The following is a 23,080-nucleotide window of genomic DNA, read 5'->3' as shown; positions in this document are numbered from 1 at the left end:
TTTCTGTAATATTAACCCCAGAAGATGCTATTAAAAGAAGGGCTTTTGATCTGACATTTGTAAAATGCCACATGCTAAGTATAGCTAACATTTTCATCTAAGAGTTATTGAGCATTCATCAGGTCACAAATTTTTATTTAAGTGCTTTGCATGTTTTAGTTAATTCTCACAACAACCCTATCATAATGTCCATTTTACAGATGAGGAAACTGAGGCAAGAGAGGTCACACAACTAGCAAATATTGGAGCCAAGTTTCAATCTGGCAATCCAAATCTAGAATCCATTCTTTTAACCATTACATCATGTTGCCTCCCATTTCTATATTTATCTATCTTTACACTGTGTACCTTTATCTACATATATACTATAAATCTACATTTACCTCTACATCTATATCTATCTTCATGACTCACAAATCACATTAGCATGTTAAAGGCTCTTAAAATTCCTTCCATAAAGAAATTTATTTAACTCTGTTTAAGTGATTTCTAAATTAATTTGACAAAAGAAGCCCCCAACAGACACTTTTTTCCCGTCTTTGCTTAGCTTCTACTAACAACTCATGCTATAGAATGTTCTAGAGCACCAAGAAAATATGCTTTTGAGGGTTTTATGAAGGAAGGATGAGAATCTTGAATCCTAGACTCGCTCTCTGCTTAATTTACAATTGTTAGTGATATTAGTATACAATATTAGACCAACATTAGTATAACCAAATGACTCAAAAATCCATGTGAGAGTTATCCAATTTTTCAGGTCCTAAATGAGTTTAAAGGGAGTTGGTAAATGTAGAGAACAGAATGGACTCCATCCCTGAATTCCCAATGAAATTTTTAAGTAATTGATGATCCATGATAAACAGGTGAGTCAAGTCAAGCCAAGAACAAACTAATATAGATGGTGAGCATTTCCACCTACATGAAATGAGAATAGTGTGGGATGGCATAAAAAGCTTGAAATTTGGACTAGAGATTTTCATTTGAGCCCCAATTCAACCAATACCTAAAACTTTATTCCTTCTTATAAGCTCAACATATAATATTGTGTCTGGTAGGTGCTCAAAAGAAATGTATGTTGACTCAAATGAAAGTTTGATCTTGAACAATTTTCTTAACCTTCCTGAGCCTTTGTTTGCTCATGTATAAAATGGAGAAGAAAATAGGGATTTCAACTTCCAGGGTTGCTGTGAAAATTCAATCAGATGATGTATTTGTGAGTGTTAATTTTAAAGGCTGATGTAAATGTCAGCTGCAAGCGCTGTCATCATCAACAATAATAAACTTAGTTGGATCTGAAGCACAGCCGTCCCAGTTTACATCAGCTCTCTCAGCCAGGTCTCCACCGGAGTCACACCCTGAGTAGGGGACGCTGGGTAGTGGCAGGCTTGCAGGGAGAAGAAAGCCCCTGGTACAGAAAGAGTTAAAAGAAAGCCCACTAGGGACAAAGCAGGGACAATCCCTATGCAAATCACCTTCTGGCTCTGAGTAAAAGAGCCCCCCAAAAAACACTTAGATGCTGAGACACTGGTTTACACTTGATACACAGTAACTGTTCAATAATGGTTTGTTGACTTCAGCTAACTTTACACCTTAAGGTTTACTTAGGAGATAGAATGGTGTCCCCCTTAACATCCTCCTTGAATGTCTCCCCAAACTACACAAAAGATAGGATTTCTAATAATAAATCCAGATACCAAGCCCAAGTCCATTCTGTTGTAATGTATTTCTTGGTGTTGGAGCAGAGGTGCCTGGAAAATGCAGCTTCCAAAAAATATATATATATATGTTGCCAGGACCTCACACACCTGTAAACACCAGGATAAACACTTGATTCCTCTTCCTGGAGTATCCTCTAAACTTGGCCAAAAGGGGAGTCACCAGCCCCATGTGACTATTGAGCACTTGCCGAAATGTGGCTAGTCCAAATTGAGATGTGCTATGAGCATCAAGTACATACTGGATTTCAAAAACAGTATTAAAAAAAGGAAAATAGCTTGTTAACAATGTTTAATACTGATTACATGTAGAAATCATAATATTTTAGCTATAGAAAACATATTACTAAAATTAATTTCACCTGCTTATCTTTGCCTTTTTAGTGCGGCTAACTAGAAAATTTTAAATTACATACGTGACTCGCATTAGTGACTTGCCTTATACTTTTATTGGACAGTGCTGCTCTAAAGCAATGATTCCTAAATTGTGGGTCATGTATTAGTGGAGCATGAAACCAGTTTAGTGAGTTACAACCTATTCTTCCTTAATGAAGGAGAATAGAACATATATTCTGTAATAGATTGGACTGAAACATAGTCAAAACAGTGAGTATTGTTTTGTGAAATTTGGTTTCAATTTTATATGTATATAGAATTTATGCATGATGTATTGAGTTACAAGGTAAGAAATATTTTTCACTGCCAATAGAGTAAAAAAAAGTGTTTCAACACCCCTTTTCTAAGTTATCTAGGATGAGACAATACTTCCTTAGATCAGAATGTTCTGGCATAAAAACAAAGGCTATACGACTGGTCTCTAACTAGGGAGATTCAGCAATGAGTCAGGTCGATGCTACAATTTTTAAGTTCTTGCTTATGGAAACCTCGCAGCCTCTCCTGATGCAGTAAAGCGGGAAAGAAGGGCACCTGCACTGCCCATTAATCCACCTCTGTGAGTCATACAAGTACAGAGGCCTGAGGAGAAAGCAGCTGAGCACTGCCCTGCAACTCCCTGAGGGCTCCTGGGGCCCTGGCACGTGAAGGCAGGGGGCAGACAGCATCCAAGTACCCCGAGGAGCAGGAAGTAATGCCCACTCAAAGGCAAATTAGACCTTGTGTTACTAGTTTATCCATCGAGGTCTGCTCTTTCCTTCAGCCTATCCCAGCATGACTGGAGAAGCTTCTTCTCCAGACTAATCAGGGAATCAAAAACTCAAAGACCTCTTCCCTCCAGGTAATTAATTTAGAAAAATGCAACACCCCCGCCTCCCCGCACTTCCCGGAGACTGAGCGTCAGTGATCTCAGCAGGTTCCCAAGGCAGCACTCCCTGGAAGTCAAAGGCCAGCTCCAGGTTGATTTAAGACCCCACAGGGGCAAGGTGATAAACTGTGCTTTGAACAACCTCACTGGTGGCAGAGGCTGAGGTCCACCCCGGGGCTGGTCCTGACCTCACCCCAGTGATGCAAGTTCATAGAAGCCATGGAAGCTGCAGCTCCCTGCACTGCAACAGCTGCTTAACCCCAACTCTGCCCCAGGAGTCTCAGCCCTGGGAAGAAGGGTCAGAGGGCTCCTGTGTTCCCAGGCCCCAGTCCATGGGGGTGCTGACAAAAGGCTTGTCTTTGCAAATTCAGTGGCCATAGGCAATGTGTAAGGAGAAAGGATGCAAACACATCCCATTGCTGCCAGCTGCCCTTTATCCTGCCCAGTGGTTGTCACCAAAGGCCATTTTCATAGCTAAGGAGGACACTACTTCAGGAACTGACATCACAGGTTTCAAAAAGTTCCTGAAGCTCTTTCTGAGCGCAATTCCACCTTGGCCAGCAGCTTCTGTCTTGCACGCAAACTTGGCCACTGGTCCTTCCTAACTCCCTCTGATGGAACCTAGCGGTGCAGGGTGGTGTGTGGGAACCGAGGGACTTCATCCACGCCCATCGTGTCTGCTCTGTGCTCCGGGCACGCCCACCCTGCTGAAACTTCTCTTCTCCAGAGCTTCAGGTCCACCTGCCTGAGGGCCCTGCTGTTCAGATCAGTCAGAAACCACAGAGTCGGGAGTCACCCTGCTCTCCCTCAGGACTCCCTAACAGACCTCGTTCTTTATTCCGATCTGGACCGAAACGGAATGACCCCCACAAGAGCCGTGCGTTCAGACACGATTCTGCACGCGTCTTAATGAGGAGGACTGTGCAGAGGAAGCTAGTCACCCTGTCAACACTCGCCCAGGCTCCCAACGAACAGACAAATGTGCTTGTTGCCAGGGGAGGAAGGAAAAATACAAAAGCTGCTCCCTGAGTGACATCAGCCTAGCCGCCCCCCTACTCCCTGGCCAGGCCTGGCCCCTGCCTTACCTGTACAACCCTGCAGCCTGGCAGCTGATACGGGCCTGAGTTGGCCTGAGACCTGCCTCCTGAGCCTGCCTGAACTGTCACTGGGTGCTGCTTACCCAAGAAATTTATTTGTTTTAAGTGTCAATTCAAATAGTATTCCATCCCAATTACGTGAATAAACACAGAGAAAAAATTGGGGAAAAATATACCAAAACACTAGTGGCTTTCACAAGTTATTAAAAATTCAACCTGTATGTTCTAATTAGTTTATAATGAATATGTTTTACTTCCAATCAGAAAAAAAATTTATTTTTTTTTTTAAGGAGATTCGGCACAGGTCTCGCTGCTAGTTGGAAAACCCAGGACTGCCGATCGCTTTCTTTTTTCTCTCTCTCTTTTTTTCTTTAGAGAAACACTTTATTTATTTATTTTTGGCTGCGTTGGGTCTTCGTTGCTGCACGCGGGCTTCTCACTGCGGTGGCTTCTCGTATTGTGAAGCACGGGCTCTAGGCGCCGCCGGCTTCAGTAGCTGTGGCACGTGGGCTCAGCAGCTGTGGCTCGCGGGCTCTAGAGCTCAGGCTCAGTAGTTGTGGCGCACGGGCTTAGTTGCTCCGCAGCACGTGGGATCCTTCAGGACCAGGGCTCGAACCCGTGTCCCCTGCATTTGCAGGCAGATTCCTAACCACTGCGCCACCAGGAAATTAAAATTTTTTTCATAGAGACTTGTTGGTTTGCTTTAGGCCATTGGTGTGGGTATTGTAACTCCCAAGGCTTATGGTGTTGGCCGGCACACACCCAGCTTTACCCCTGTGACACGTGGGATTTGCATCCTGGTTCTGTTGCTGTGTCTCCTCTTCTTTAGTTTCTGACTCTGGTGGCTTTGATCCAGCTCTGTGACTTTCAGTCGACCCTGGCTGTGCCCTGGATACACCACATTGTCCACCCTCGTCTTGTCCAGCTCAGTACAGCCCCACCTTGGCCTTGGACCCCAAAGGTGGCCTCCCAGGCCCCATGTCTGGTTGCTGTAATCAGGTGAATAGCTTTTGACCCCTGGTGCCCCTCTGGTTTCTTAGAGTCCAGTTTCAGGGTGCAAACTCAGCCTAGTAACAGCCATAGAATAACTCAGAAATCCTTGTGATTCTTAGGGGATTGAGTTCCCTTTCTACATTCTAATCAACCCCACTCTGGAAAGCAGACAATTCCCTGGGGGTTGTTGATCATCTTCATGAAGTGATGGTCCTTCTCTATACTTGTGGGTCAAGAAGACGCACCACAAATGCCACCGTGGGATTGGTCACTCTTCACCACCTGAGCATCCTCAGTTCTACTCAATCCAACAATTACCAACTTAGCAACAAGTGAGGACTCACCATCCTGCTCGTGCCCCCTCTAAATGCTGGGCCTGAGGGAAGACTGAGAAGGAAATACAGTTCCGTGGCTGGATGTCAAATAACGAAACTCTGATCCATGCAGAAATAGAGACCATGTGCTTCTTTATTTGTCATACGTTAGCGATGCTGAGACCTTCCCACTGATTATGTGCCACTTCATAGATGATACACTATTCCGCCCCCCCCCCGGAAATAATTCTTTTTTTTTTTTTAATTGAAGTATAGTTGACTTACAATGTTGTGTTAATTTCTGCTGTGTAGCAAAGTATATATATATACATTCTTTTTCATGTTCTTTTCCATGATGGTTTACCACAGGATATTGAATATAGTTCCCTGTGCTATACAGTAGGACCTCGTTGTTTATCCATTCTATATATAATAGTTTGCATCTGCTAACCCCAAACTCCCAATCCATCCCTCCCCCACCCTTCCTCCCCCTTGGCAACCACAAGTCTGTTCTCTATGCAGGACACAATTCTTAAACCTCCTCCTGACACTGAGGGTCTAAAAGGTTGAGAGCAGTACCTAGGAGAAGATTCATTTGGAGAGAGCAGTATTTTCACACAGACCTGATTCTCACTATAAATAATTCCCACTTCACAGGTAGTCAGAGCAGTCTCATGACTTGCTCAAGCTCAGAAAGCTTGAATAAATAAAATTGAATAAATGAACTAAATGAATAAATGAAAATGGCAGGAGACCCAGAGAGATGTTGTCTTCAAGGCAGGGCCCTGCCCCCTAGGCAATGACCCCTCTCTAAAACCTCCCTGAGGTGGCCCTCTGGAGAGGACCGTCTGTGACCTGACTCACAGCCAAAAACCTTCATCAATCCAAGGGCAAAGCAGGCCACAAAGCACTCCTTCACTTCTGAGAAGAATCAAGTAAATCCATGAGAAACTGACAGGGACTGAGTAGTCAGAGAAACCAGCCTTTCAGTGAAGATGGACGGGTAGCAGGTAAAGACAATTAGGGGGTGTGAACGGTCTGACAGGTACCAAGGTCAATAATAAGAAACAACGTGACAGGCAGCAGTAATCAAAATAAGTGAGCGGGGAAGACTGCAATCCTGAAGCTATCAGCAAGGAAGCCTGGAAGGGGGTGGGCAGGACATTTATTACCCTAACAATAAACTGTGCTGATGGCCAGCAGCACAATGGGTCCTCGGTCCCATCGGGGTCACCTCAAACACTCCCAGCAGCAGTTCTCCTGGCTAACACTGCAGAGAGGAATGTTTCAGAAACTTTGGCGGCAGGAAAAACCAGTTTGTGGGGATATGCAGACACCTGAGTAGGTAAGGATGGCTGGAAATACATCACATGTTTGTGTATGTATGTATTTGGAGAGAGAGAGAATCTACTAGACTCCAGGATCTGTGCTATATGCTGGGACCAAAGACAAGTAGATTATACACCTGCCTTCTAGGGACTCTCTGTTGGTGGGGGCGGGGGGGGGGAACAACTTTGCAGGTAACTATTGTGATAAGTGTAATAACAAGTTCTGCTGGAGCTCCGAGAGGGAGATTATTGCCACAAATTCTTTCTCATATGGAGGCTTCCAGACACACTGGATGCATCCCTTGACAAAAAAAAACTGAATCTTGGTGCCCTTGCTTAAATGCTTTGTGATTTTAGACAAGTCACTTAAACTCTCTGTGACTCAGTTTCCTCATCTGTAAAATGGGGACAATCATAGTAGTTTGTATGGTTTCTGTGGGGATTTAGTTAATATGTAATGCCCTTGGATGAGTGCCTGGAGTGTGCCTGGGATATGTAGGTATCAGACAGAAAAAGCCATTCCTTTCCTTCATAGAACAATCCTGCACGTACATTGCAATGTGGTCAACTGCACAAATCCTGGGTCATGCAGTTATGTGTGAAGGTGAAGGTGGTGGGGATTTTACCTTCCTAATCAAAAGCAGCTGGTTTGGACAAACCCAGCCACCAGTCCCACATGCTCAGTCTTCAAAGAAAAGCCCAGTAATCTTGCTATTTTGGAGAAAGGCAATACATAATCATTGCTGATTTACAAAAAGACAACATTCAGAATGGGAGAAAATATTTGTAAACGAATCAATGGACAAAGGATTAATCTCCAAAATATATAAACAGCTCATGCAGCTCAATATGAAAAAAACAAACAACCCAATCCAAAAATGGGCAGAAGACCTAAATAGACATTTCTCCAAAGAAGACATACAGATGGCCATGAGGCACAAGAAAAGCTGCTCAACATCACTAATTATTAGAGAAATGCAAATCAAAACTACAATGAGGTATCACCTCACACCAGTTAGAATGGGCATCATCAGAAAATCTACAAACAACAAATGCTGGAGAGGGTGTGGAGAAAAGGGAACCCTCTTGCACTGTTGGTGGGAATGTAAATTGATACAGCCACTGTGGAGAACAGTATGGAGGTTCCTTAAAAAACTAAAAATACAATTACCATATGACCCAGCAATCCCACTACTGGGCATATACCCTGAGAAAACCATAATTCAAAAAGAGTCATGTACCACAGTGTTCATTACAGCTCTATTTACAATAGCCAGGACATGGAAGCAACCTAAATGCCCATCGACAGACGAATGGATAAAGAAGATGTGGTACATATATACAATGGAATGTTGCTCAACCATAAAAAGGAACAAAATTGGGTCATTTGTAGAGATGTGGATGGACCTAGAGGCTGTCATACAGAGTGAAGTAAGTCAGAAAGAGAAAAACAAATATCGTATATTAATGCATATATGTGGAATCTAGAAAAATGGTACAGATGAACCAGTTTGCAAGGCAGAAATAGAGACACAGATGTAGAGAACAAACGTATGGACACCAAGAGGGGAAAGCGGGGCGGGGTGGTGGTGGGATGAATTGGGAGATTGGGATTGACAGTTATACACTAATATGTATAAAATAGATAACTAATAAGAACCTGCTGTATAAAAAAATAAAATAATAAAAGAAACGTTTAAAGTTAAAAAAAAATGTGGATTCGTCTTGTCGATCAAAAGTTTGTTTCATTCTAGACATTAGGCTCTAGACTAATGAAGGTATAATATTCCAGAACAGTAGGAAGGCACGTCACTGCCTACTTCAAAATTATCTTCAAATACAGGATAAAGCATGGAAAATTCTCAGAGCTGGCTTGGGAAACAGGTCACCTGTGTTGGGCTTCTCATTCAGTGAATCAGGCTGGTGTCTTGCTCAGCAGGGGGAACTCTTTCATAATGATTTCCCGGCAGGAATCCTGTTTGATGATGCAAACTAGGATCAAAGGGATAGGTTTTCCCATTACAAACTCCAGAGAAAGGATTCACTCTTGAGTTGTTACTAGGGAATCTGAGAGCCCCTTGGGGTATAGTCCTCCAACCCTCAAGCAGGAGAGTTGTAGAGTAAGTCCAGAGAGAAACAGAAAGGTTCCCTGTGCCCTGACCAGCTTGGGCTCCTCCCTCTCTCTCCTCTCACCCTCAGCTGCCAGACCCCATCCTACCCCCAGCCCTGCGGCCAAGAGTCAATAGCTGCACCCCCAAACCCCTACCCCAGCCAAGTGCTCATTAAAGCCCCTTTATATGGCCAAAGAGTTGCAAAAGTATAAGGCTGGAACTATTTTTGAACTCAGAGAAACACATTCTTGCTGAGGAATAAATAAACCCGTGCCTTTATCATTATTATTTTTTAATGTCACTGTACTTTTCCAGTTTCCCCGTCAGAAAAACAAACTCAAGAAGATGTGAGTCAAATTCCTTTTAACACTGTAAAGTTCTCAGAGATAAATTTCTTAAGTTTTCCTCAGAAAATCTGATTTCTTTCCAGCTTTATGGCATGTTATTCATAGGAATAAGCCTCAGTTTACTCATCTGTAATGTGGGGCAGTATACCCACCTTACATACTTTACAAAATTCATAGAACGATCAATCGAGATTATGTTTATGAAAACGTCTTGAAAACTATAATGAGCTCTGCAGATGCCAGGTGTTCTGTTCCTCTGACTCATTTTAGTGCTTTTCAACAGGGGAAAGGTAGAAAGATCAATGTGAGAAAAAAATGTTGAAACCTTTTACAGGCAATGAATCTTATTCTCTGCTACAGCATGAAACCACACTGAACCATGTCCACTGTTAGGTTAGTTGAAGGCTGTTGTTAAAATGAAAATGTGACTGTTATTTATGGTTTAAGGCCTACCTGTTTCCAAATAGGTTTTCAGAAGGTGTGAATTTATTGCCAGCACTGTATCTTGTATTACTTTGGCATTTGACTACTGAGGGAATGAGGCACAGAGGACCAGTACGTTTTAAGCAGAGTTGGGGCCAAGAGGAAATGTCTGGGGTAAACAGCCCTTGCCAGGAAGGCAGGCCCCTGCGGAGACCTTCAGGGATGAGCAGTAGACAGCCACGGGTCAGTCAGTGAGGACACTGCACCCAGACCATCTGGGGTTAGTAGAAGCTGAGTTGTCGCCATCCTTAAGCCCCAAAGGAGGTGAAGGGAGTTGGCAGAGAGGTTATTACCAGAACCTGGAAAGAGAGTCACTCCTATCGAGAAGGTCACCTTGAGAGAAACTACGCCCTTCAGCTGAGGGACACAACCAGCGGGTGACCTCCCAGGAGGGAAGTCAGGACCCCACTCCCCTCTGGCTGGAGCTGCAGCTCCCCTACTGCGGATCTCCTTTAGCTGAATGGGAAGCTCTCTAGGAAGAGAGATCAGGTCCAAGAAGAAAAGGGTAGAGAGAGGGTCTGGAGGGGCAAAGGGAGAACGCCAACTGTGTGTGCAGGAGAGGAAGGCAGGCCCAGGCAGTGCACACAGAGGCTGGGGAGGGAGGAGAGTTGCTCTGGGGAAAGAGAACTCCCGTCAAAGAGAAGAGGGCGTCATGCACAAGTTATTTCAGGCATCAACCCCAGCCCACCGGGGACATTCTGCATCCTCTTTTGGGCTGTTTTGTACCCTAAATGGATCATACGTGGACTTGGGAACACTTAACACCGTGCTTTGCTCACCAAAGCCTGGTTACATTCAGAGCCAATTCAGTGCTGTCTGCATTCTCAATTTGTCAGAAAGGCAGCTGCCTGGAGCTAAATGGTCAATTCTTACCTTTATTCAGATTGAAAACATTTTAAAAGCCCAAAATTGTACAATACATATCCTGGATTTAGCAGTTAATAAAAACAACATTTGAATCCTACTGGAGCCCCCTTTTAACAACAATGAACAAAGATGACGCAGTATAACTTAATGGAGAGCAAAACGCATTTTGTCAAGACAGAGAGTGAGAGAAAAGGAATTTAAGAAATTATGTACCCTGGAAAACCACTCTCTAAAGTAATGAGCAAGGCTAATCCAGGCCTTACCGACTGAATAACTACAAAATAAGATAAACGACAAGCAAAAAAAAAATCTTTTGAGTTTTTCAGATTAGAATTCATCTCTGGGGCCAACTGCAACTGCAGATATTAAAGGATTTCTTTAACCATGTCACGCCCTACTTAAAAAACACTGAGGCTCCACCAGCCCACAGAATACAGAGGAAATTTCTAAAGATGCCAATCAAGGCTCTCTGACGTCTTCTTAGTCCCCTCAACCCTGAACACACACAAACACCCCAGGAACTGTGCCCTTCTCCCTCACTCACTTTACTGCCCTTTCCCCTGTCTCCTCCTTTCAAAATCTTTCTAATTCTTCAAGACCCAGCTCAAAGGCTACATCAATGGAAAACATCGAGATTTCTCTAGAGAGTCTTGCAGTTGAAATGATTCCTTCTGCTGGGCTCCCAGAAGAATTTCTCCATACCTGGGATATGCTACTTATCATGGTTTGCTATTTATTCTTTTTTTTTTTTTTTAAGTATTTATTTATTTATTTATTTATGGCTGTGTTGGGTCTTCGTTTCTGTGCGAGGGCTTTCTCTAGTTGCAGCAAGTGGGGGCCACTCTTCATCGCGGTGCGCGGGCCTCTCACTATCGCCGCCTCTCCCGTTGCGGAGCACAGGCTCCAGACATGCAGGCTCAGTAATCGTGGCTCACGGGCCCAGCTGCTCCGCGGCACGTGGGATCTTCCCAGACCAGGGCTCGAACCCGTGTCCCCTGCACTGGCAGGCAGATTCTCAACCACTGCGCCACCAGGGAAGCCCCTGCTATTTATTCTTGTTATGTAAATACCTTCCTCCTAGTTATACAGGGAGTTACCTGAGATTTCTGTAGCTCACCCCTGACATCTCGAATGGAACCTAGCCCAGCTCCTGGCATGCAATCAGTGTGCATCTGCATTTAATTAAGCAGGTTGTGCTCCATAGACCAGTACCTTGGAGCTTCCTCGAATTTCAAAATGTTATTTCATGCACTAGAAAATAGAATTCATCTGTGTGTAGTCTTTGGGTCAGAGTGGTGCTCTTTCATGCTCGAAAACACATATTGATAATTTGCACAATAAAGTAAATAACTCCTCTAGACCTCTAGAGCTAAACGTTCATAAGTTGCCACCTCCAACATACATGTTATCTGGAGAAGTTAATGGATATCCAATATTAAAGCAATGATTCAGTTCCTGCTAGAAGGACCAAATCCAATGTAGTTATGTCATATAATTGGAAACAGCATGAATCTGATATTTGAATCTGTCATTAGGTATTTTTAGAGCAGATGAATTATCTGGTCTTCTGGATGTGGGTGAGTATAATTTCTACAGGTAACTACTCCCAAGATTTGTTTGTTTCTAAAGGGTTTCAATGTCCAAGTAATCAAGCAAACAATTCCTACATTTAGAGTTGTAATTAATTAGAAGTTCTGAGCCCATGTTTATAAATTGGCCTGGCCCCGAGTTGGCCTCCTAGACATAAAGCCCTGGAAGCACTACTAAGACATGACCAGCTCCCTTACCTCAGGCACACACAGGGCATGTAGGGATTATTTTCATACAGTTTCATAACATAGTGTTAATTGATTTTAAACCTTTGTGAAGACTGAAGATAGTCCCTTCAGAGGCAGAACTTCCTTGCATTTGGCCTTGATGCTTCAATCAACTCTGCTTATGCTGTGCCCGTTACCCCCCTCCTCACCCACCCCCCACAACTCGTACCCACCTTTCCAACACCACCCCTCCATGTGGACTGGGACACCACCTCTTCAGGAAGCCTCTTCTGGTCACCTGTCCCACACTGTGAGGAGCATCTATTAAACTTAAAGTAAGTGATCAATAATACAAATGGACAGCCTTGCCTTGTCATTCAGTTTCACATGTATGAGTCTAGTCTTCTCAACCAGATTATAAGCCCCATGAGGGCAGAGACCACTTTTTATATTCTAAACCAATTTCTCCGTCTGTTCTAATGAGTATCTTGGGCAAGGAAAAAAAAAAAAAAAAGCATCAATTTGGGCTGCAGTCTGAGTGGTCATCTTTCTTAGAAGAGACTTTGCTTTGCAGTTTTATTAAATGTAAAGAAAAGAAAGATGAAAAGCAGGATGATGACTGTTCAAGAAGAGTAACTGAACAGCAAACGGTGACATGCTGTTCTCCCAGCTTGAGAAACACAGATGAAAAATAGATATTAATGATAGAAAAGGTCAGGCTCTTAGAAGAATTTTTGAACCCAAATGGTGGAGATTAATTAGGAATTCATTTTTTATATCCTACCTACTTCCAAAGGACAAAGGTGGCTGATGGAGGGAGGTTGTGGCATCTACGAATGAACTGAGAGTCTGGAAACATGACTCAGGATTTAGTTTGGCTCTAACTCACTGTGTGTAACTGGGCAAATCACTCCCATACTTTGAGCCTTGTCTATAAAATTGGAATAATCCCATTGCCCATTATGAGGATTAAATAGGGCTCTGTATATATGACTCCCTCTCTCTCTCTCTCTCTCTCCCCTCTCTCTCTCTCTATATATATATACACACACACACACATACATATATAACTATATATATATACGTGGTTATATATATATATCTGTATATATATATGTATGTATATAGTCAAATGCTCTACATATGTTAAGAATTCTCTGGGATCTATAGACATTGGATAAATTCTCACCTAAATGGGATCTCTATTTACCAAAAATCATGGGGAAACCTGGAGGTAGACTGTCAACCTTAGCTGCCGCAAAAGGAAGCAGAGGCCCCCAGCAGTAACACTTGCCCAGCCTCTCCCCTTAGACTGTAAAGCAGGAATTCAAACCCAGATGGCCTCACACTCACTTCCAATCGGGAGATTCTATTACTCCTTTGGTGTTATTCCCTTGATGGATCTTGAGGACCCCACTTTTCAGATGAAGAAGGAACTGCTCTGAGAGGCCAGGTCAGTTGGCATTCTCGCAGACAGCACAAGACAGAGCCAGAGGACAAGACCAGAAGCCAGATTCCTCCACCCAGCCAATGCGGTTTCTCTATCCCGCAGGGACACACACACAAATATATTGGGCTGACCCACTTGTGCCAAAACACGAGTGTGGCTCCATCACGTTCTGAACCAAAGACCCTTCCTGCAGATCCCACCTGCAAGGGATGTGGTCCCGGAGCGGGGGTGAGGCGGCCAGTCCTGGGGGGAGGCGACTCCCCAGCCTGGCCTTGCATCTCCTCTGACACTACTCCGCGCGTCCTTCTTGACAGCTCTGGGCCAGCCACCGAGTCCTGTCTGCAGGGAGTTTTCTGCCCTCGGGTTCTTTTCAGAAACCTGACATGCCCAATAAAGGCCTGGAGCTGGTGGAGACAAGCGGGCCCTGAGCCCTCCCAGCAGCCCTGACGCTGCCTCCGCTGACACAATGGGGCCGGCGGTAATCACATTACACCCTCGTCTTTCCTAATTACCCACTTTCTCCAAGTGACAGAGCATCCCAACGGCAGGCGGGGAACTATTTTTAAACTAATTCTAACTAAAAAAAAAAAAAAAAAAGCACAAAAAAAAGTGTCATTTTTTTTCACAGATATGGTTCTGGTTTATAAATCACCCCCAGGGACAGCGTGGGGTGTAAGGTTGGCAGAAGCTAGAAAATCTAAGCAAAGCACTGGCTGCTCACCTCTCCTTGCCCGCCCGACAACCTATACACTCATTTTTTTTTCTTTCTTTTTCTTTTATTTTTCTGAAGCTCCTCTTCCTGTGTTTGTCTCTTTCACTCCCTCTCTGGCTCTAAGAGAAAATAAATAGGAGAAAACACAAAGGCAGAGCTTCAACGTGAGTGACTTGTGGCTCTTTCTGTCCCTCGTCATCCCCTCCCCCTCCTCCCTGCCACCCCACATCCCACCTTCCTGAGACCACGTCTCCCCTCCTCCCAGCCTGTGTAAAGGTGATGGCTCCCAGAACATTCTTCTGTAACAGTAGCAAAGCCCTTCAACGTGAAGAAACAAAGCCAGGAGAAGGCATGTGGAGGAGGGCAAGGGAAAGAAAAGCCCCTGAAGGACAACTTTAGCTGGGGCAAGACTTGGCCGAGCCCGGGTGACCCGCACTCTCCCCGCAGGCCGCCCGGGAGGCAGGGAGCACAGACCCCAGCAGCACGGCACCACCTGGGCCTGGAGGCCCATCCAGCTGTCCACTCGCCTCTTACACAAGACCCGGAGACCCCTGTGGTGCCCACAGGATAATTATATTGATAAGGAGGCTGGAGTGGAGGAAATGAATCAATGGCACTGCACGGATTTCCTGAGTATCGATCTATTGAATTGCTGCAACCTGCTTGCACCCTCATTTGGAGGGTCATTAGTTACCTGTCTTGCTTACAACTGTTAGTGTATCATCGAACCCTGAGTGTATTATCTGTCCCTCAGGTTTATGTTTTCTCCCTCTACCTGTAGAACCCTGTCTGTTGCTCTCGCCAGCCTGGCGCTCTGCCATATTTTTCTTATCCATCTTCCCAGCTTTCTCCTCCTCTTCCCCTCTCTCACCACCACTTCATCCTCTGACTGGCCTGTTTTGCTTCTATCCTGGAGTCTTACAGCTCTAGTCGGATGACTCATCTGAGAAACAGAAAGAGAGTGAGGGAGGCGAGGGGCTCTGCTGGTCCCCTCCAGCCTCCAGCGTTGCTTTTGGTGACAGAGATTTTGCATCTAGCTTAGAGGCGCAGGCACCACTTCACACCGAAGCCAGATCACAGGTCTCAGAGCAAGACCCCTCTAAAGGCGACAAACACATCAACGTAGCGTTCTTGGATAGGCCACAGGATTAGAACAGGCCTTCCTCACAGGAAGTTGCAAAGATCTGCCCAGCAGCATCGCTGAAGAGTACCACAGAAAGGGACCGCCTGCAGAACAGTCGGTATTCCTTGTGATCCAGAGGAACAGGTGGTGGAGGTAGAGAATGAAGCCCGAAAGGGAAGCTTTCAGGGACACAAGAAAGAAAAGCTACTTTGAAATAATTATTAAGTGACATGAGCTTAGCAAAACTAAGAGCACATTTATTAAGTAGGCATTAAATAAGCATGAGTTTCATTCCCCTCCCCCCTCCAGCAGGCTTCAGATGAAATGAGAAAAATGAAGCCTCCCATGCCATCCATCCCACCCCCTCTCACTGCCTGCCCTCAGAAAGCATCCTCAGCCATATGCAAATGGAGAGAAGCAGAGAGGTCAGCGGTGTGGTTAACAATGGCTTGTGACTGAGCTTGCTGGGGACAAGCCAAAGGGAGCTCAGAGAAGTGAATGAAGGGGCCAGGGCAAGCCCTGGTTTTCCGTGACTGCTGGCTGGAGGGGAACTGTCCTAGGAAAGGACAAGTGTAAAAAATGTCTCCTGACCCCTCTAGGATCAAGGTTTACTTGCTTAGCGTTGTTCTTGACTCTCTGGGACGCAGTGGAGGCTGGGCACTTTTAAATAAAAAGCCAGCAGACAAGCCTTCCCTCCAGGGTAAGAGGCTAAAGCAATATCTGGGGTAGTAGCCGGGATCAGTGGAGAAAACATTAAGCGAAAAGTCATCGCTGTCAGGAAGTCCTAAATCTGATCCAGGGGGAGAAGAGTGTTGATTTGTAAGAGCTCTAAGTCTTTTCATGAGAGTGCTATGTGGGTGCTAATTAAAGCTGGTTGAAAAACAGCAGTTAAGGGGACAGACTACGGTCAGCAAGATCTGGGTTCAGTCCTGGCTCCTGCGCTCATTAGCTGTAGAATCTTGGTCACATTCCTTGGCCTTTCCTGAAGCTCATTTTCCTTGTCTCCAATAACGGAACTTGAAAGAGGACCTACCATCATGGTGAAATCACCACAGAGCCCTGCTGGTTGTTTACAGCAGGTCTGATGGATGGATGCCCCCTTCTGATTGGTTGTTGCCTGAGCCATACCAGTTGCTAAATATCTTGACTCCTAAATATCACTCCTCCTAGTGTATAGGGTTGTTGTCAGGAATGAATGAAGTACTATAAGGAAAATGCTTAGCTTGGTACCTGGTAAATACTCAGTTTGCTATTGGTATGTATTGTGGATTGAATTGTGTCCCACAAAGAAGATAATGTTGAAGTTCTAACCCCCAGCACCTCAGAATGTGACCTTATTTGGAAATAGGGTCATCATAGATGTAATTAGTTAAGACGAGGTCATATTGGCGTGATGGGCCCCTAATCCAAGATGACTGATGTCCTGGAAGGAAGATGGCCCCGTGAAGACACAGAGACACAGGCAGAGTGCAATGTGAGGATGGAGGCAGAGACTGGAGTGATGCATCCACTAGCCAAGGAATGCCAAGCATTGCCCGCCATCACCAGAAGCTAGGAGAGAGGCATGAAATAGATTTTCCTTCAGAGCCTCAGAAGGGCTTAACCCTGATGACATCTTGGTTTTGGCCTTCTATTCCAGTCTCCAGAACTGTGAGAGAATAGAGTTCTAGAGTTTTAAGCTACCCAGTGTGTGGTAACTTGTTATGGCAGCCCTAGGAAACTAACACAATATTATAGTGGGTAACCTCCTCAAAGGACACATAAGACCCTGAATTCATAAAGTAACGGGAAAGAGAAAACCTTAATGTTCATTTTAGTCCACTCTCTGACGTGATGCTTGAAAGCCCATCTTCAACATTCTCACTAAGTAGTCTTGTGGCTTGTGCTTGAACAACTCCAGTGACCAGGAACTCACTACCTATCATGACAACCCAATAGCTCTATTATAAAAGCTGTTCTTTACATGGAGCCAAAATCTGTTTCCCTGTAGATTCCCCCATTTGGGGGAAATTCCCTCCCTTGGACCTTTTGCTGTATAAAAGTCCAATCCCACAGCACTTAACAGCCCTTCAAATACTTGAATTCCTTGAATAAGCCATATTCGTGCACATGTCAGAGTTTTAGCAAATGCAATTTCTTTTGTCTATAATGAACTTCTGTCTTCTCTACTTAAAGAGTCATCTATTAAAACCCAGTTCAGTATTATCTTCTGATAGACTAGGTTATGCTGTAGGAAAAAGCAATACCAACATCTGTGCTTCAAAACCAAAAGTTTCTTTCTCTCTCATGCGCTACACACCTACTGTATGCAGCCAGGGCACCCTTTATCATGGTCACTCGGGGACCCAGACTGAGAAAGCGGCCACCATCTTGAACATTGCCAGTCACCATCAATGGGAAAGAGAGAGCTCTGGGGGGGTCTCCCGTCAGCAATGAATGCCCCCTCCCAGAAGTGACCCACATCACTTCCTCTCACAACCGTCGGCCAGTACTAGTGACATGGCCTCACCTAACCAACAGGGGGCCGGAAAACACAGCCCTGGAAAATGTAGTCCTACCACATGTCTGGAAAGCCAGGCCAGAAATACTTGGCAAACAGCACTGACGATTACCCCACACTCTCTGCGTAGCTTCCCCTGTTGCCCCAGGCAAAGTTGCTGTGTCACCTCCAGCCCTCTAGAGACATTTTGTGTGTTATTTGGTCACGGTAATGATCACGTTGCATTGTCATTATATTTACTTGTGTTTCCATCTCTTTCATGAGGCTGAGAGTTTCTCAATGACAAGAACTAGATCGTCATAAACATTTAGTATGTGGATGCATTTGAGAACAATGACTATATAGCCACAGTAAGAGCCCAAGTCCTTATAGTGGTTCACAGGCCTTCTCTGACCTGGCCCCCACTCCTTCTCTGACCTCATCTCCCCACATCTGCTCCCTCATTCACTCGCCTCCAGTCTCACTGTCACTCAAACTCACCAGGCCGGCTCCTGCCTCAGAGCCCTCACCCCTGCCGTTCCCTGTGCCTGGAATGCACTTCCTCAGCTGTCTGCTAAGCTCACTCCTCACTTGCTTCAGGTCTCTGCTCAGTGGTCACCTCATTAGACAAGCTTTCCCTGGCTGGGCTCTACAAAATATCCATGTGACTTCCCTGTCCTGGTACCTCCTCGGCTCCCTTCTTTTCTTTTCCTCCACAGCAGTTACCACTTGCTGACACAACACACACAAATGAATGTTACATTGTCATATATTAAATACTATATAATATGCATTATATCATACATTATATATGACATACAGAATTATTGTGGGTATTTATGTATTGTATGTCCTCCCCCTGCCACCCTCTCCCCCCAGCACACACACTTAAATATAACTTCTGTAAATAAAGGGACTAGCATATAGTAGGTACTCAATAAATATCTGTCAAAGGAATGAATGATAAAGGAACGATAGCTCTGGGGTTGTCACTTCTCTGGACAAAAATGCTAAGTTCCTCCCTCTCCTACAACAAGATTTTGAGTACCTTCAGCATCCTCTCCACCCAGAAGGAATCAATGACAAGTGCAGGACAGAGCAAAACAGTCCCCTGCTCACCCTAGTCTATAATTTCAATTAATAAAGCCTGAGTCTGTAAATCAACTATACTTCAATCCATCAATCAATCAGTCAACCAGTCAATAAATCCTGAGTCTAAATAAGGTTTTGGAGGTTACAAAAATCACACTGTTGACTAATTCATAGTCAGTTTGGTTATTGACTAAAATCTTATGTTTTTCACACATAAAGCTATACTTTTCTCTCCACATATAATTTTATAGTTGTTGCTTTGGACTGGTGTGGAACCTAACATTTTACCCTTTTAATTTTCCAGTCAGTTGTCTTCCCTTTCATTTATAATGTCATTTATTCTTTCACTTATTTATTGAGTGTCTGCTCTGCAAAAAGTTCTGTTAAGTGCTATGGGTGCTAAGTGATAATTTTATGATTCTCAGAAAAAAAAAAAAAACTATTCAGCAATATCAACATGGATCAGACAAACCAACTTTAGTTTAGCAAGTGAGATGGCTAAGGCTCCTTAGCCTTCAATGTAAATGTAAGTGTAAATGATTTATATCAGAGCCATTCCTGGGAAACTTTCAATGATATAAGGGCAGAGTGCCACTCCAAGGATGAAACGCCTAGAGCAGCTGAAAATGGGAAGGCAAGTAATACCTCAGATAGAGGGGCTTGGAAAGAGCTTACAGTCATGAGAGAAATTTGGTTCAGACATGTCACTCCATCTATCCCCAAGGTTGATTCACCTCATCTGATGTAACCAGTGGATCACCACCTCTCCCATCACTCCAAGAACCTCTCACCCTTCTTTGGACAAGGGTATGCTAAGGTTGGGCTTTCCGGCTGTCAAATGATGGAAGAGATTTCTCACATGTTCTGGTGATTTCAGGGTAGTCCTGGATAGGGGAAGAATGAGGCAGTCTGGCTCCAGAGTCCAGAATCTTAATAGTTCTACTCTGTTCTGCTTCTCCTTCATATTGGAAAGAAAGATTTTAGTCCAATATATAATATAAAGACTGAGTAATAAGACATGGTTTTCAAAATAGTCACTAATACAGATTACTCCTAATAAAATCATCCCTCAGAAATTGTCCAGCTGAACTGAAATTGAAGAAAATAGTGAATAACTTGAGGATAATGGAAAGAGATTAAATGAGTTGGAGAATGATTCAACCTTTTGCTCACAGGGCATTTACTCACTAATTCATCTGTTTATCCATCCTTCCATGTATCTACTCACTTAATCATTCAACAACCACAGTACAGAACACTTTTGCTGTCCTAGACACACATCAAATACTGTGGATAAGATGGGGTCTGACCTAAATTGACTTAGCAGTTCGGGGCCAGTGGGGGGAGGCAGGGGATGAAGCTGGTGTGGGGCAGGAGCAGACAAAGGAAACCCACAGTCTAGTGTGGCAAATGCTGTCAGAGGGGGTTTATAAGGAGTGAGGGGTAAACTTAGCCTGTGCTGGGGATGTCCTTAGCTTCCTGAGGGAACGGAAGAAAAAGATGAGAGCAGAATGCTTCATGGAGGAAGGAACATTGGATCTGGCCCTAGCAAAATTTTCTAATCTCAATATTCCTGGGAAGATCCTATAACCAACACAATTTCCATCAGAGACAACAGAACATTGAACATGCTTATCAAGACAAGCACTGGAGCATAGCAGTTAAGAACACAGGTTTTGGAGTCAGATCTGCATTCAAGTTTTAAGCTTTCTAGGCAGAATTCACTCCATTACAAGATGGGGATAATCATAACATCCCATCATAGGTTTGTTCTAAGAGTCAAGTAAGATCCCATGTGAGGTGCACAGCGCAGTCTGTACACAGTACACATTCAGTTGATGTTAGCTGTTGCTTATTGCCTTCTTCCCAAATTCACATTTACTCTCACTCTGTTCCTTTGGCCTTAATCTTCTTAGCTCTAACATTACCTTTAGAACCAAAATTTGTAAGCCTCTTTTTCTCTTTTACACAGGGAAAATAGAAGAAATATAATTTCTGTAAAACTGATTTGCATTACGGGAAATTTATCATTCTCCATGGTTCTTGGTGACTAGGTAGCCAGTAGAGGAGCTAATACATTATTTTAGCAATTTAAACAGGACCTCGGAAGAAAGGCACCCTGTGATCACAAAGCACTGGGACTATACTAATGAGAAGATTAAAAGAAAGTTCGGCTCACACATTCCCAGATAATCACAAATGTACCTAAGGATTATTAACAACCACAGTTACCTGGAACTATATTATCTGCCTGGTTGGTTATTCTAAAGTCAACTTGTATTTGAACAGATGAGCTTAGAGGAGTTAATAAGTTATTTTGAAGTGGCTGGCGGGGCCCCTTCATCATAAATATCTGGCAAAATATGAGGGTATGCCTAAGGCTCCATGGTACCGTTCATCCTAATTCTCACTCAGAAGTGAAAGGATGCTCTGAGTTCCCCTTGGAGGACTAGCCTAGCCACAGTGCCCCTGCCCCGAGTCCTCACATGTCCTCTTTGTTGGAACCACTTGCCCACTGTGGGTGCCAGACTCATGTGTTCTAGATAAGCCTTTTGGGAAATCAAAACGCCCTTCTGCAGAAGCAGTGTCCATTTTCAGGGGTTCATTCCTCTAGGGAACAAAAAGCTCCGGGCTTTCATGACCCTGGTAGCCTCTTCCCAACCTTCCCCTTGAAATCCTCACTGCTATCCTTTAGCTTTGTAGGACTGTGCATAGCGTGGCGCCCAAGCGCAGGTCTCAGAGGCCATCTCGTTCGTTCCTTGGTTTGTCTTGCAAATTTCCACAACTCCATGCTTTCTGCTGCAGGCCGGTCTTGAAGCCAGCGCTCTGCCGAGAGGATGGGGGCAGACGGGGAAACAGTGGTCTTGAAGAACATGCTCATTGGCGTCAACCTGATCCTTCTGGGCTCCATGCTCAAGCCCTCAGAGTGTCAGCTGGAGGTCACCACGGAAAGGGTCCAGAGACAGGCGGTGGAGGAGGAAGGAGGTGCTGCCAGCTACAATACATCCGGCAAAGAGCAGCCGGTGGTCTTCAACCACGTGTACAACATTAACGTGCCCCTGGACAGCCTCTGCTCCTCGGGGCTGGAGGCCTCGGCCGAGCAGGAGGTGAGTGCCGAAGACGAGGTGCTGACAGAGTACATGGGCCAGACCTCGGACCACGAGAGCCAGGTCACCTTCACTCACAGGATCAACCTCCCCAGAAAGGCCTGCCCATGCGCCAGCTCTGCCCAGGTGCTGCAGGAGCTGCTGAGCCGAATCGAGATGCTGGAGAGGGAGGTGTCAGTGCTTCGGGACCAGTGCACCAGCAACTGCTGCCAGGAAAGTGCGGCCACAGGTAGAGTCTGGGAGTTTGCAGCCGGTCTCGGGAGGGAGGGAGGGCGCTGAGCAGAGAGGGAGAGTGAAGGAGGGTGAGCCACCACTCCCCTCGAAATCTGGCACCTCTTCACACGGAGGGAAAGAAGTGCCCTAGTCTGTAGCTCTCTGTTCAGATGTCTCTAAGATCTAAATGTGGTCCTTCCCGGGGGATTTGGCGTAGGGATTCTCTACAGCGCTTAGTCAGTTTGAAATACATTAACCTGATTTTGGGGGGATGAGTCAGGTAATGATACATCGGTTCAGCACAGCAACTTCTGTGGTGAGCAGGGAATTTGACGTCTGTCTTCATTCATCTTTGGTTTTCACAGGCTGTTGAATTGATATCTATCCATGTTAACCTGGGGGACTAGAGAATTCAGGCGCTCTGTTCACTCCATCTCAGTCTTTCTGAGTAAATGATAGTCATTATCGTCTCAGAGGACCTGGCCCCATCTTCTCCAGCAAGATGGAAGTTCCAGCCCCTGCCCCCTCCACGAATGCACGTGGGTGTGCATGCACGTGCACGCACACACCCACTCACAGAGCTTATTACAACCCCCTCCCCTCCAAAGGCTGAGTATCCAGGACTTGCACC

General features: G+C 44.8%; 1 protein-coding gene across 1 annotated transcript in view; it reads left to right on the top strand.

The window, feature by feature from the left end:
- Positions 1–23,080, top strand: part of TNR (tenascin R) — a 417,206-nt gene that overhangs the window by 310,519 nt on the left and 83,607 nt on the right. Inside the window, exon 3 of the mRNA XM_036866234.1 lies at positions 21,935–22,465. Coding sequence (XP_036722129.1) covers positions 21,967–22,465 — 499 coding nt within the window. The 5' untranslated portion in view covers positions 21,935–21,966. The remainder of the gene's footprint in view (positions 1–21,934; positions 22,466–23,080) is intronic.

The sequence above is a fragment of the Balaenoptera musculus genome, chromosome 1 (assembly GCF_009873245.2).
Source record: "Balaenoptera musculus isolate JJ_BM4_2016_0621 chromosome 1, mBalMus1.pri.v3, whole genome shotgun sequence".
Lineage (NCBI taxonomy): Eukaryota > Metazoa > Chordata > Mammalia > Artiodactyla > Balaenopteridae > Balaenoptera > Balaenoptera musculus.
The sequence above is the reverse complement of the archived record's forward strand: the minus strand, read 5'-3'. Positions and strand labels throughout refer to the sequence as shown.